The 12,943-nt window shown below is 32.6% G+C and overlaps 1 protein-coding gene across 1 annotated transcript in view; it reads left to right on the forward strand.

Annotated features, from left to right (window-relative positions):
- LOC126744730 (sodium channel protein 60E) overlaps positions 1 to 12,943 on the forward strand; it is a 533,812-nt gene that overhangs the window by 446,325 nt on the left and 74,544 nt on the right. The window contains exons 13-14 of the mRNA XM_050452261.1: positions 4,249 to 4,442; positions 4,512 to 4,617. Coding sequence (XP_050308218.1) covers positions 4,249 to 4,442; positions 4,512 to 4,617 — 300 coding nt within the window. The remainder of the gene's footprint in view (positions 1 to 4,248; positions 4,443 to 4,511; positions 4,618 to 12,943) is intronic.

A 12,943-nucleotide genomic window follows, 5' to 3' on the forward strand; every position in this document is an offset into this window, starting at 1 on the left:
TCCTTGATGCGTATGCTTCCCCCAGACTTAATAATTCTCATTTTATTTTGAATCCTAAAAGTAAACATCAAAATATACAATTATGTCTGATAACTAAGAATTTATACAACCTCTGATGTCGCTCCTGTTACAACTGTAAAATATATGTTCTTCTCCATTCTTAAATTTACTTAGGGTCTGACAAGCATAATCGACTAACTTTGTTCTCTCCAAGAGGTATATTCTTCGAAATTCCTAAAATTTAAAAATAATTGTTTAATCGTTATATTATGAATATTAAACAAAAATGTTTGTTTAAACATTAAAATAAGAAAATGTATAGGTATCGTGGGTACACATTGGACATACAATGTGTTTCTTGTATTCCTGGCCAACAAATTCTGAGTGAAACTTCTTAAGATGTCTGATTCTCGTCGATGTGCTTGAAAATTCCTTTTCACAGACTTTGCAGATTGCATTTTGTTGACTAGAAAATACATAATAATTCAGATTAGACCTAAAAAAATTATATCTTACCTTAGTGTTCCCATAATTATCGTAAACTGATTAAAATATAAATTATACAATAAAGACATCACTGGACAGTTTACTAGAAATTGAAAGTCAAACTAAATTTGAGTTCAAAAACAAACTAAAATGCTTGTTTTTGAACTCAGAATTAGCGTAGAACCGAATATTATAGGCAACGGAATCAACACTAAACACTATGATTGCTGTGAGCAACAGTGGCAAAATCGATATAAATAATAATTATCGGTGATAATTAAATCATTCAGGAAGTAAAGCAAATAAAATAAAATCTGCAATCTAGGTTAGAGAAAACACAACAAAATTAATATGCCAATCGCACGCGAAGGGATCAATCGGTTTTTGGTCCCGTCTTCAGTTCTCATTGGCTGGGCATGTTCGTCTTTTAACGTATGCTCCAGAGCGACGCCTGTGGCACTGCGTATCGGCTAGAGTGATCTGAATAGGCAACTGGAAGACACTTTATACGGCCATCAGCAAAGCTGTAAATTGGAACAGAAGTCTTGTCGAGAAGGCCGTTGATATACAACAGGAAGACGATAGGGGAGACATTTTTTATCAGATAAGGAGCTTTCATCATCGACAAACCATAAGAATACAGCTTGTCTAGGAGGTTTTCATGTAGACCCTATGGAATGTCTTCTTTGAAATATCCAGAGCTATTGCAAGGGATTCCCCATATTTCTCAATAGAGTCGGTCCAAATTTACGTGATATAGGCTAGCAGATCACCAGTAGACGTCTCATGTATCTCTATTTATTTTTTCCCGGAAATAATAAATAAACGGGGGAGATATAAAACTCACAACCTGCACCAAAACAACAAACAAATATCCTTGTATGCAACCATTATGCTACCTCTGGAGCACACGATACTAGTGAGTTAAAAAATAGGAGCTCAACTGTACTCTAAACAAATACAACCTAAATCCTGACTTAAACTTAGTTAAATTATGAAGTAGTAAATCATTGTTTGGCAAGGAGTTACATGTTTTAATCACATTATAAGTAAAAGACTTCTTGTATGTTCTTGTATTATGTCAAGGAATAATATATTTAAATTTATTTCTGGTATTTATATCATGGACGCTCAAATTGGTTTTAAATTTATTTTTTAGAGATTTAGATATGAATTTTGAATTAGTAATTAAACCATGCATAAAAACACCCAAATGTTGAGTTCTACGATTTGACATATTTAACCAGTTATTATTTTATGTGATACGTGATCTGATTTTCTTAAATTAAAAATTAGACGAATATATGTGTTCTGTACCTTTTGAATACGATATGGTTCCGCTTAACGAAGACAAGGGCCATAAATAAAATCAGTATAGTTAAAGTGGGAAAGTGCAAGAGTTTCACATAACATTGTCATTAACTTGGTACTTAAAAAGTTTCTATTGGACTATAGTTGTTTAAGCGATATATATGACCTTTGTAGAAGTTGCTTAATATGATCGGAAAAATTAAGCTGACAATCAAGTATAACACCTAGATTACGAACAGAATTACAAAATTGTAATATTTGGTCATCTATTTTGATTTTAATATTATTTTTTAAATATTCATTTTGATTTCTTTTGCCAAACAGCATAAGTTTTAATGGATTCAGTTGAAGGCCGTGTTTTCTAGAGAGATCTTTTAAGTTGTTTAGTTCATGATTAATAGTTTCGTTACCAGTAACAAAGTCTTTTGAAGAGAAGTGATAGTATATCTGGGTATCATCAGCAAAAGCTTGTATCTTTCCGACATGAAGACAGCTTATAAGTTCAGACGTGTAAATAATAAAGAAAAAGGAACCAAAGATAGATCCCTGAGGTACTCCTGATAGTATGGCACTAGACTCTGAGTACACACCATTAACAAACACTTTTTGTGACCTGTTAAAGAAATATGATGCGATGAGTAATATCTTAGCTTTGCCAACAAGAGTCGATGGTTTATAGTGTCAAATGCCTTGAAGTAATGTAATAGTTTAATAATACTTTTAAGTTCATGATCCAGTGCCTCTATTATATCATTAGTTATTACAACCTAAAAGTTAAAACGAAACCCGTTGTGCAATTCTGAGATCATACCTTTATAATTTAAATATGAGTACATCTGGCTGTATAAAATTTTCTCCATTATTTTCGAAATGGCAAGTAAAATTGCTATAATGCGTAAGTAATTAAAGGTCTCTGGTTTTTTTGATTTTGGTAAAGGTATTCTTATTGCAGTTTTTCAACTTTAAGGAAAACCATTTTGTTCTATGCAACTGTTGATAATATTAGTTATGTAAAGATCAATAAATGGACTGCAATATTTTAATATAGATGACGTGATTTCATCTATGCCACAAGCATTAGTTTTCATGTTTTCAATAATTGTATAATCATCTTCTATAAAACACATGGAAAGTTTAAATTTTTTCGATGCACTGAATTTGTTGTTTTCGTAAAATTCTATAGTTTTATCACAGTCATTAGATCTGTTGTTAAAAAATTGAGAAAAATGCTGGTTTATTAAGTTTGGATCTGGTAAATTAGGAGATAACTTGCTCTTATTTGTGTTTAGGACATTTAACGATCTTAGTGCTGACCATGTTTCTTTTATGTTTTTTTGTCTAGAAATAAAATTGAGATAGGCCTTTTTTTCGGATCTCAGCACAGAAACAGTAAAATTCCTCAGTTCTTTGTACCGGTCCCAATCTTGAGGTTCTTTAGTACGCTTAAATTTTTGTAAGGCTTTATCTCGCTCTTTCATGACAGCCTTCAAATTTTCTGTTAGCCACGGAGCATGTTGCATCCAATCTTCGCCAAAGTATCCGCTTCTGAATTTCCCAGTATATTTTCACGAACCGGTATCCAGGCAGGCTGGATGTCAAAGCCTTTTTCATTGGTTGTACTAATTAGTTGCTTTGTTATGATAATCCAGCGATCTATCCTTGCAGATAAAAGATTACTCTTGAGTTTTGTAACTGCGCTCAACGTATCCGAAAAGATGATAGCTTTCTTTATCTTTCTTTATCTTTCTTTATCTTTGACACATTCATATTTGAACTTTGATAATTAGAGGTTAGGTTATTTGTCAATATATTAAAGCTGAATTTAGAATTACCTTTTTATGTTTCATTTTGCTGACTAAATTAGTTGTGGTTTCATTATCTAGAGATATTTCTTGCTTTTGGTTCGGGGCAAGATTTTGGTATCATTGCACGAGGGTAGTAAAGCAGGTGGCGCTTATAAATACATATTCAGTAAAATTTACCCATAAATAGCTGGAGACAATTTTAAACTCCGGATACCCCTATTTTGCCATAAGCCATCCTTAATTTAACTTAATTAATTAATAATAAACATCAATATTTTTTTTCTGTAACAACGTATTAAAATTTATATATACCACCCATTGTACCGCAGTCAAATATCCCTTACAGCGACCAGCAGTATTTGAGGAAAACCAATCTGCAAGGTCCGGAAATAATGATGTTTAATTAATCAACCCCCGTTGATCATCCCTTCCGGCGACCACTAGCCTTTAGGGACAAACAACCTGCAAGGCCCGGGAAAACGAGGAAAATCGAATTAATATAATGTTTTCATTAAATGCCGTTGCAGGAGTATAATTAAATTATTTTGTGTCCTAATGAAAATTCCACACACCTCTCTCTAATTATTAATGCCATTTAATTTTAGACGTATATTTTTAAAATTAATATGTGAATACCATTTTTCAGCTCCGAGTATTAAAACTTGCTCAATCCTGGATCACAATGAAAGTTCTCCTCAGTATCATTATAAGCACAATTGGAGCACTTGGAAACTTAACATTCGTACTTGTTATAGTTATTTATATTTTTGCTGTTATTGGGATGCAACTGTTTGCTAAAGATTACACCGAAGAAAAGTTTTATCCTGATCCTGTTCCGAGGTAATTATATTTGCTTTAAATCTATTTATATAAAACACAATTATTTAATATGATGTTTTGGATTTGTAGGTGGAATTTTAAGGATTTTTTTCATTCTTTTATGATGATTTTTCGAATATTATGCGGAGAGTGGATCGAACCTTTATGGGACTGTATGAGGGCAGAAAGCAAGGAGGTAAACATTGTTGTTGTGAAATTTATAATATTATTATAAAAATGTAAATACGTAATTTTTTTTCCTAATTTTGAAGTTAAAAGTTGATTGTTAGTACTGTTACTTCATATTTTCATATTATATAGTGTTTAGTTTTTAAGTAGTTCATCTTGTTTGAGGGCTCCATTTTGGCCCCAATTCAGGTTATATTGTTGTTGTAAAGTTTGTATACTTGCTTGCCTTGACTGCCAGTTTTCTTTTGAAGTGATTTGTCTATTTTGGTAAAAACAATGAAGAAAGTTTTCATCAAACATTTCTAAATTGTGCCATGCAGCTTTAAAAAGGATGCGTTTCGTGACGTTTTATTCAGTTTGAATTGTTTAGTCAGATTTTACCTTGAAAACAATTCTAGGGTACCAGGGAAAAACAGTACAAGTCAAAAAAGTTTATTTTTCAGAAATCAAATTTTTTTGTATACGATTTTAAGGAAATAAATTGTTTACGTTTTTACTGCATAACCACATAGTTACCGGGGTTATATCGGACGATATTTTGAATTATCTGTCTGTATTTCTTTTATTATACGAAATTAAAGCTAATGCACGCACACAAATAATACGAAACTAATGCATTTTATAATAAGAAGTTAATCTAGCAAACATATTTACATTAAAAAAAAATATTTTAAAAATTGTCACGATTATATTTATTTCTTTTTTTAAAGTGCGTCCGATATAACCCCGGCTTTAAGGAATATCGGACGATTCCATTTTTACATTGAAAAAGTACGCATGGAGCCTGGTATCCGGTATAGGTTTGGTTAAGAACAATTATCGGACAATTAAAAAAAAAACACACTTTTTTGACCATGTAGGGTTAAGGATACAGGGTGATGAAGTAAAAATAAAAGTAAAAATCAATAAAATGGAAATCAACGTGTTTATTCATAAAATAAAATCTTGTAGGAGCGTAAAAAAATAAAAAATTAAACAGAAAAACTTTAAACATTAGATAAGAAATGAAAAATAACATTCTGAAAACACAAGTAGGTTGGTGTACCTACTTGATCCCTTAACTGTGTAACTGCAGACTTTCAAGCACAAAAATACCGCGATGCATTTTAGGCGCAGTTAAAATACTGTGGACCTGTTAAAGTTTGATCTTGATCTTGTCTTCAACGTCTGGAAAAACAAAGGAAACTCTGTGACCCTTATAGGATCTAAGGCAATTCACATACATTTTTGCAATCTTTTTAATTTGGGCAACGAATTCTTTGGTCGTTTCTTTCTTGGTCCCTTCATTGTACAAAAACTTAACTATAGCAAAACACCCTGACAGGTTATTGGAAGTTTAATGTTAGATGCTTCCGACGGGGATTCATCGTCTGGCACTTTAGACGAGGAGTCGTCGTTATCATTTTCTAAAAAGAACGCAGAGTTGAGACATTGATGCGTTTTCATTAATGATATCTGCTTGAGAGGTAGATACAGTTGACGTACCATTCACTTCACATAGACTTTCGTTTGGGTCTAGTCGTGGTTTAATACAAAAGAACAACAATTGCATTCATCACTTCTTCAAATGACGCTCTCATTGCATCACCTGTGCCTCCTGCTGATTGTTTTCGAATCCCTTTCAAAACTTGTTCAGGATGGATTGGGATTATGCCGAATGCTCGGAAACCAGACCGTATATTATTCGACATGCTATCCTTTGTTATTTCCAGTAGCTTCTTCAGCAACGAAGGAAATACAGATTTTGGTGCAGCTCCTTCATGGGTCCGTTTCCATTCGGTCAAAATTTCTCACCATACCCATTTTACACCTGCAAATACTGCAACGTCGGGGCTGACATAGGTGTGTCGAATTCGTTGGTAAAAAAACAAACTAAATATTGTTTTTTTTGCAACTTTTGATAATGCGGTAGGATGCAAGGCTTACCAGGTTTTCACAAATAAGAACCTTCTTGCCTTTCGTCGCAGATAAGTAAGGGTTTTGAGGAACCAGTCCTCAAAACATGGAGTATCGAACCATCCACATGGTGTTCTGTTATATTGCGTGTTTTCGGGACCACCTTCTATCCAGTCTGGGTAGAGGTTTGTACTTTTGTACACAATGAAAATTCAATCGTCTGACTACTTATCAAAAATAAACAAAATGACGCTCGTTTTTTTTTAACTTTTTTTTGGAATTTTGTAGTGACGAATGAGCTTACTTCTACTAAAAATAACGATACTTAATGCAATTATAGTAATAGTAATAAACTTAAACACAATATTTACTCTAAAGAAAATTTAACTTCGGCTTACACAAAAAGAGTGAAAATATTGTAATATTTTTGGACACTTTTGTTAAAAATGTAGTATATTATAAAATCCAACTTAAAAATCAATTAAAACCTAACCTATATTAAGTTGCCCTCAGTGTTGCCAGGTGAAATAAAATGAAATCATGAAAAATGTAACCAAAAATCATGAGTTTTGGAAAAAAAATCATGAGATGGCGTTTTAAGCCTTATTTAAAAAAAACAACATACATTATTTTTATTAAAATATTTTTTTGATGAAATAAAGATACAAGTACCAAAATATCTACTTTTTTATTAACAAATTTAAATAAAAACATAAAATTATATGTTAAAGTAAACAAACTTACATAATCTTAAAGTAAATAACTGAAAAACAAAAATCCGAAATATCCGTTATTTTATTCTGACTCATCGGAATCATAAATTTGTTTATTTAATTTTTTAAGCAAATCTTTTCCTATTGGAAAATTTGAACAAATACGGTTTTCTCTGCCCACTAAACTTTTGGTGTGCAGTATAGCAGCTATCATAGGAGTTTTCAACCGATTTCTCTGTTTTGTTTTGTTTAAATTTATCTGACTAAACACCCTCTCTACGTTAGCACTGGAATGCGGCAAAGTTAATAAATTAAACACAAAATTACTTAAATTGGGAAACCGGGATTCTGTATTTTCCACACATTTAATCTTAGCAATTTTACCCCAAAAATCGCAAATACCTTTCCAGGTAAAATTAATTTCATAATTTCTAAGTAACAACCATTCATTGTCAATAACTTGCATATCAGCAGGAATTAAATTTTGAAACAACATAGAAACATTACTTATAGACCTGATTTTTCTTGATTTAACTACCTCAGGATCTAGAAATTCTAATTTCTGAAACACAGAGTTTTTAAGTGGAAATCTTGACAATATTTGCTCCACACTCTCAATATAAAAGTCTAGACATCTTAATTTTACCATGTCGAGTCGGTTTTTCTCCAGATCGGCAGAGTTTATGTGGGCAGAAAAGTACATGTCATTTAAATTTAAAAAAAGTCTAGGGTCTTTAAAATCTATATTTTCAATGTTGGCATTTAGATATTCGTCCTTAATATAATAATCTAAAATTGTTTTAACTGTTCTAGCAACCCCTTTATAAATAACGTGAATTTTGGGCGATTCGCTTTGCATTAATTTGTTTAAGCTATTAAAAATAGGTAGTACATGCGATAAAAATGATAAGTATAATTTATGTTCGGGCCTGTTTAGTTTTTCTAAAATAATATTTGCTTGACTGATTTTAAGAGACGCCTGATCTACGAAATACAACCTCAAAGCTTCATATTGATTAAGAAGCCTTTTAACCACGCATTCCAGAGATAACCAACGTGTCTGGCTAGGATGTAAAATCTTCGATATTGAGACATTTGCAAATTCCTGGAATTCCTTATATTCTTCCACTCTCTTCGGACTATTTGAAAAATAGTTATATACCTGTAAAAAATTATATTTTTTAATTAAGTATACATTTATTTTATTAGCGTATAGCTTACTTCTCTCGCAAATTGTTCCACTTCCTCAGGCAACTTGTGGCATGCATATGATGCACACAAATGAAAGCTATGGCATATGCATTTCATTATGAATATACCTGGAATATTTTCTCGCAATCGACTGACCACAGAATTATTAACGCCAACCATGTTGCTCGCTCCATCTGAAGCAAAACCAATAAAGTTTGACTTATATGGAACACCATTTTCGGTAAGGAAGTTGATTAAAATTTCATAAAGTGCAGCCCCTGTGGTCTCTACTACTGGGATTAACGCCAAAAAGTTGTCTTCAATGTCAAAATTAATGCACATTCTTACAACTAAACATAAATGTTTGGTGCACGAGTTATCAGTAGACTCATCTATGATAATGCTAAATTTATTATCCCTCATTAGGCCAAGTAGCCAAGATTCTTGAGACAAGCCTGTAACTTTTTGTAAAACTCTTGACATCTTTGTTCCTTTACATTTCATTTGTTTGACAATATCTGAATCAGTGCCTACAGCATTGAGATAATCGATGAAATGCTCCATCAAATTCATAGGGAGATTATGTTCGGCTAGAAACCCCGCAGTTCTTATAATTCCTTCTTTCGCTTTTTCTTCAATGCTTATTTTTTTAGAACTTTCTGCAAACATTTGACTTATTTTTACTTGACTTTGCTTGCCCATTGATGCTCTCTGCAAAGCTTTAACATGCTTTTCAGTCTCAGAATGTTTTACTAGTTGGGTTTTCCCTGCAGATACCTTAACATCACATTTACAGTAATCGCACCTTAAATTTAAAAAAAAAAACGTTTACCTCCATTAAAATAAAAGTTTTGTTCGCCTTAAATTATATATATCCGCATTAAAGCAAATTTTAATTAGTTACGATTCAGTAACTCATATTATCATTTAATTCTCGATTTAACATTATTATAAGTGAATTTAGATTTTGTACTCAATAAATCCAAATTGCACTTATTTTTACAGAAAGTACCTTAACTTAAAATATCATAAATACCTACCAGGCAAAGCCTGTCCCCTTTTTGCTGTTCTCGATCCATTGCAAACCCGGTATATTTTTCCATTCCTTTTTAAAATTTTGCTTATAAACCTTTCTTTTCTTGCTAGGTCCTGGAAGAGATATACTCTTGGATGTACTACTACTAGAACTACTAGAATCACTGTCACTCATATTTTTTAATTATTTTCAACTCACAAATAATGCTTTACAATACCAAATACACGAGCAAATGCATAAAACTTCGTGAAAAATATAGCCCGTAGAAATATCCGAGAATCTCGGGGAATCCCCATACTCGTCAGTATTTCCCGTTTATATAGGGCTGTGCGGATATTATTTAAGGCTTTATGATATTTATATGTGTACATTTAGTTGTAGTTTTAGGTTATTTTTATTTTATTTTTATTTTTACGACTAATATTCTGAGTTACGATTTTAAATCTTTGTTTTTTTTTTAAATCATGAGATTTTTAGACAAAATCATGATATCATGAGATGTAAGTCAAAATCATGAGATCTCATGATAAATCATGAGACACGGCAACACTGGTTGCCCTGTAGCAAGAGCTAAATATAATTTGTTTATATACATATCACATAATGGTTTCGAACATTGTAAGCAAATTGCACTTTTACACTGCACACATAAATATTTTGTCATACGTGTTTTAGTCGTGAACATAAGTAACATCCCTTGCATTTTGAAGCACTAGATCCTCTTCTGCTTGTAGAGCCTGATCTACTTCCGGTATTCCCAAAATTCTACTAATAGTGCTGCGTATATCGCAAAGTACTCGAGCATTTTTCTGGCGCCTCTCCATGTTTTCCCGAACTAAGTCAGCTGCTAGTTCTTTTGCATACACTGATTTTTCCCGAACTGCTACGTTGTCCTTAAAACATTGATGTAAAATATACCAATTTATTACAGAAATGTCAAGTATACGGAAGAATATCGCAAGCGGCCATCTACGGGTGCGTCGACTTGAAGAACTTTTTGAACTTTTCTCGTCAATTGTATCTACACCTCCCTTGTTCCGATTATAATAGGCAATGATTTCTGGCTTTTGTGTTTCTGGATCAGTAAATTCCTTATCATGCATAGAAGAAACTAAGACTATCGATTTTCCAAGCTTACTCACATGGGAAACCATGGTGACCTCTTCTCGAAATCCGTATAATGATGATCCTAATTTTCTCTTTTTGTTCGGCAAGAACTCCGTTGGAATTTCTTTTTTATTTTTCCTAACTGTTTCGACGTAGGTAAGTTTATTTTTAAGCAAAACATCTACAAGCTCCATGAAGGTAAACCCAATTATGAATATATGTTATATTCCGATTGCTCCCAAAAAAAGGTTTAGCAAGGCGTATCTGGGTCGGCTTAGAAAACTTCTGTTCTTCTGCACTTAGTCCAAATCCATCGGATCCTTTCCCACAGTAAATATAAGTATTACAAAGATAACTCGTCCTAGCATTAGTAAGACACATAAGCTTTATGCCATATTTACAGGATTTGGCAGGCATGCAAATTTTGAAATGAGTTCTCGCCCTAAAACTAACGAGCATCTCATCAATTGTCATTGATTCTCCCATACCATAACACTCTTGACAGTTTTTAAGAGATAGGTGTGACTCATGATTATCTAATACAAGCAACACTGGCTTCTCTTTTGAACATCTCACGTACTTTACGAAGTGCTTCATATACACCAAAAACTCATTTTTGGTCAAGCAAAGTTCAAGTTTGAAAACAAGTCATCCTGATGGATAACTTGTTTCTATGCATCCTGGTGGTCTATCGGAAACAAAATAATCTCTATAATTTCTTCGTGGGAATATAAACATGGGTGGAACTGAGTTTCCACCTGCGTTTATCGCTACGCACATTGTCACCAAAGTCCCTCTTTCCCCCGATGTAACTGCTCCCACTTGCTTTGTTCCTTTAGAAGCTAAAATTTTTCTTGGTCGTTGAACGGTTGTTACATCTGTCTCGTCCAAATTAAAAATATCGTTGACACCAAAATTGTATCTATCAAAAACATTAGAAAGCTTGTCAAAAAACATGCTTACATTGTACTTGTTAAAACTCGTAGCACGTCCTAAACTAATGGCCTGTGGTGTGCGTATTGATAATTCCATATATCGCTTTAGAAATCCCGTAAGTCAATCGGATGATGCAGATTCAAATTTATACCAATTATCTGGGACAGCTACATTATTCTTTTTTAAAAACTCAAATGCAAGTTGCTTTAGGTCATTTTTTTCTTCGGCAACTTCTTTCACAGCAGATAAAATAACTCTTTTTGGAGTTTCACCACGATTTGTTTTTTTCTTTTAATTCCTCGTGTTTATAAACTAAAATCTATAATTAAATATTTAATGTTTAAATTAATTGCATTATAGTCGATCAGGAGGCAGGTTGTTACAGTAACAAGTTGCCCTGTTTGAATTATATTACAACCTGTCCCGTGACGCCATTTTATATACAAGCAGTAAAAAACTTTAACTTACAAAATAATACCAACCTGCACTCCATGAATTTTAAGATATAGATTCAGGATAGTTCACAAAACCAATTATCACGTCACTAATTTTCATAATCACTGAGTTATTAACGTTTAATGAAGCACTAAAGAAATTACTTTTTTCTGCGAAAATTGAAAAATATTATATTAACGACATAATGTTCTCTGGAAACGTTTAAACAAGGACTGGGAGTTGATGTGCCTACAATGCATATAATAGGACTGCTAACAGATGTCACCATCTAAGACTGCTACCTTAAATTAAAAATAACAACCTGCCTGGCATATTCACATTCCGGCACTAAATATTTTGAGGTTATGCTCTACGAGTATATTTCAAACAGTTTTTACCAGCAAAATAGAAATGTTAACTAACTATCACGATTTAAACGATCTAGTTAGGGTAAAAGGAGTAGAAATGGACCACATTTAAAAAAAATTAAACGTGCTTCTTTAATAAAAAAAATAACAAAATTGGAAAAAATATATATAAGATAACATAAAATTTGTATTTCTTCTGGTATAATTAGGAATTAAAAATATTAATTCTAGGCACTAAAAAATATACATAATGACAGGTATGCCATTGATCCATCTATCCTGCTCTGTGGAGATACGATGGGCCACTAGGAGTAGGATAGACGGATCATGCTATACTTTCTTTTTTTTGGTGGCTACAGTCTTTTCACACTTATTGCAAAGGTTAACGAAGCCAGAACAAGTTACCAACGTCATGTAACCAACGTTTACAAATGATACATTTCAGCCATTCTTCTTTTTTAGACGTTTGGTTATAATCCTCCTTGCAACCGACACATTCATTTTCTAAATCACTAAAGTTTTCTTCACCACTGGAACTGTCATCAAGAGTAACGTCATCTTCAGACACTGAAGATTCACTCACCTTTTTCTTACTTTTTAATTTTCTTACAGGTTTTGCGTTCTTTTTGAGTTGTGCATCTTTCTTATTTT

This window comes from Anthonomus grandis, chromosome 14, assembly GCF_022605725.1.
Source record: "Anthonomus grandis grandis chromosome 14, icAntGran1.3, whole genome shotgun sequence".
Classification (NCBI taxonomy): Eukaryota; Metazoa; Arthropoda; class Insecta; order Coleoptera; family Curculionidae; genus Anthonomus; species Anthonomus grandis.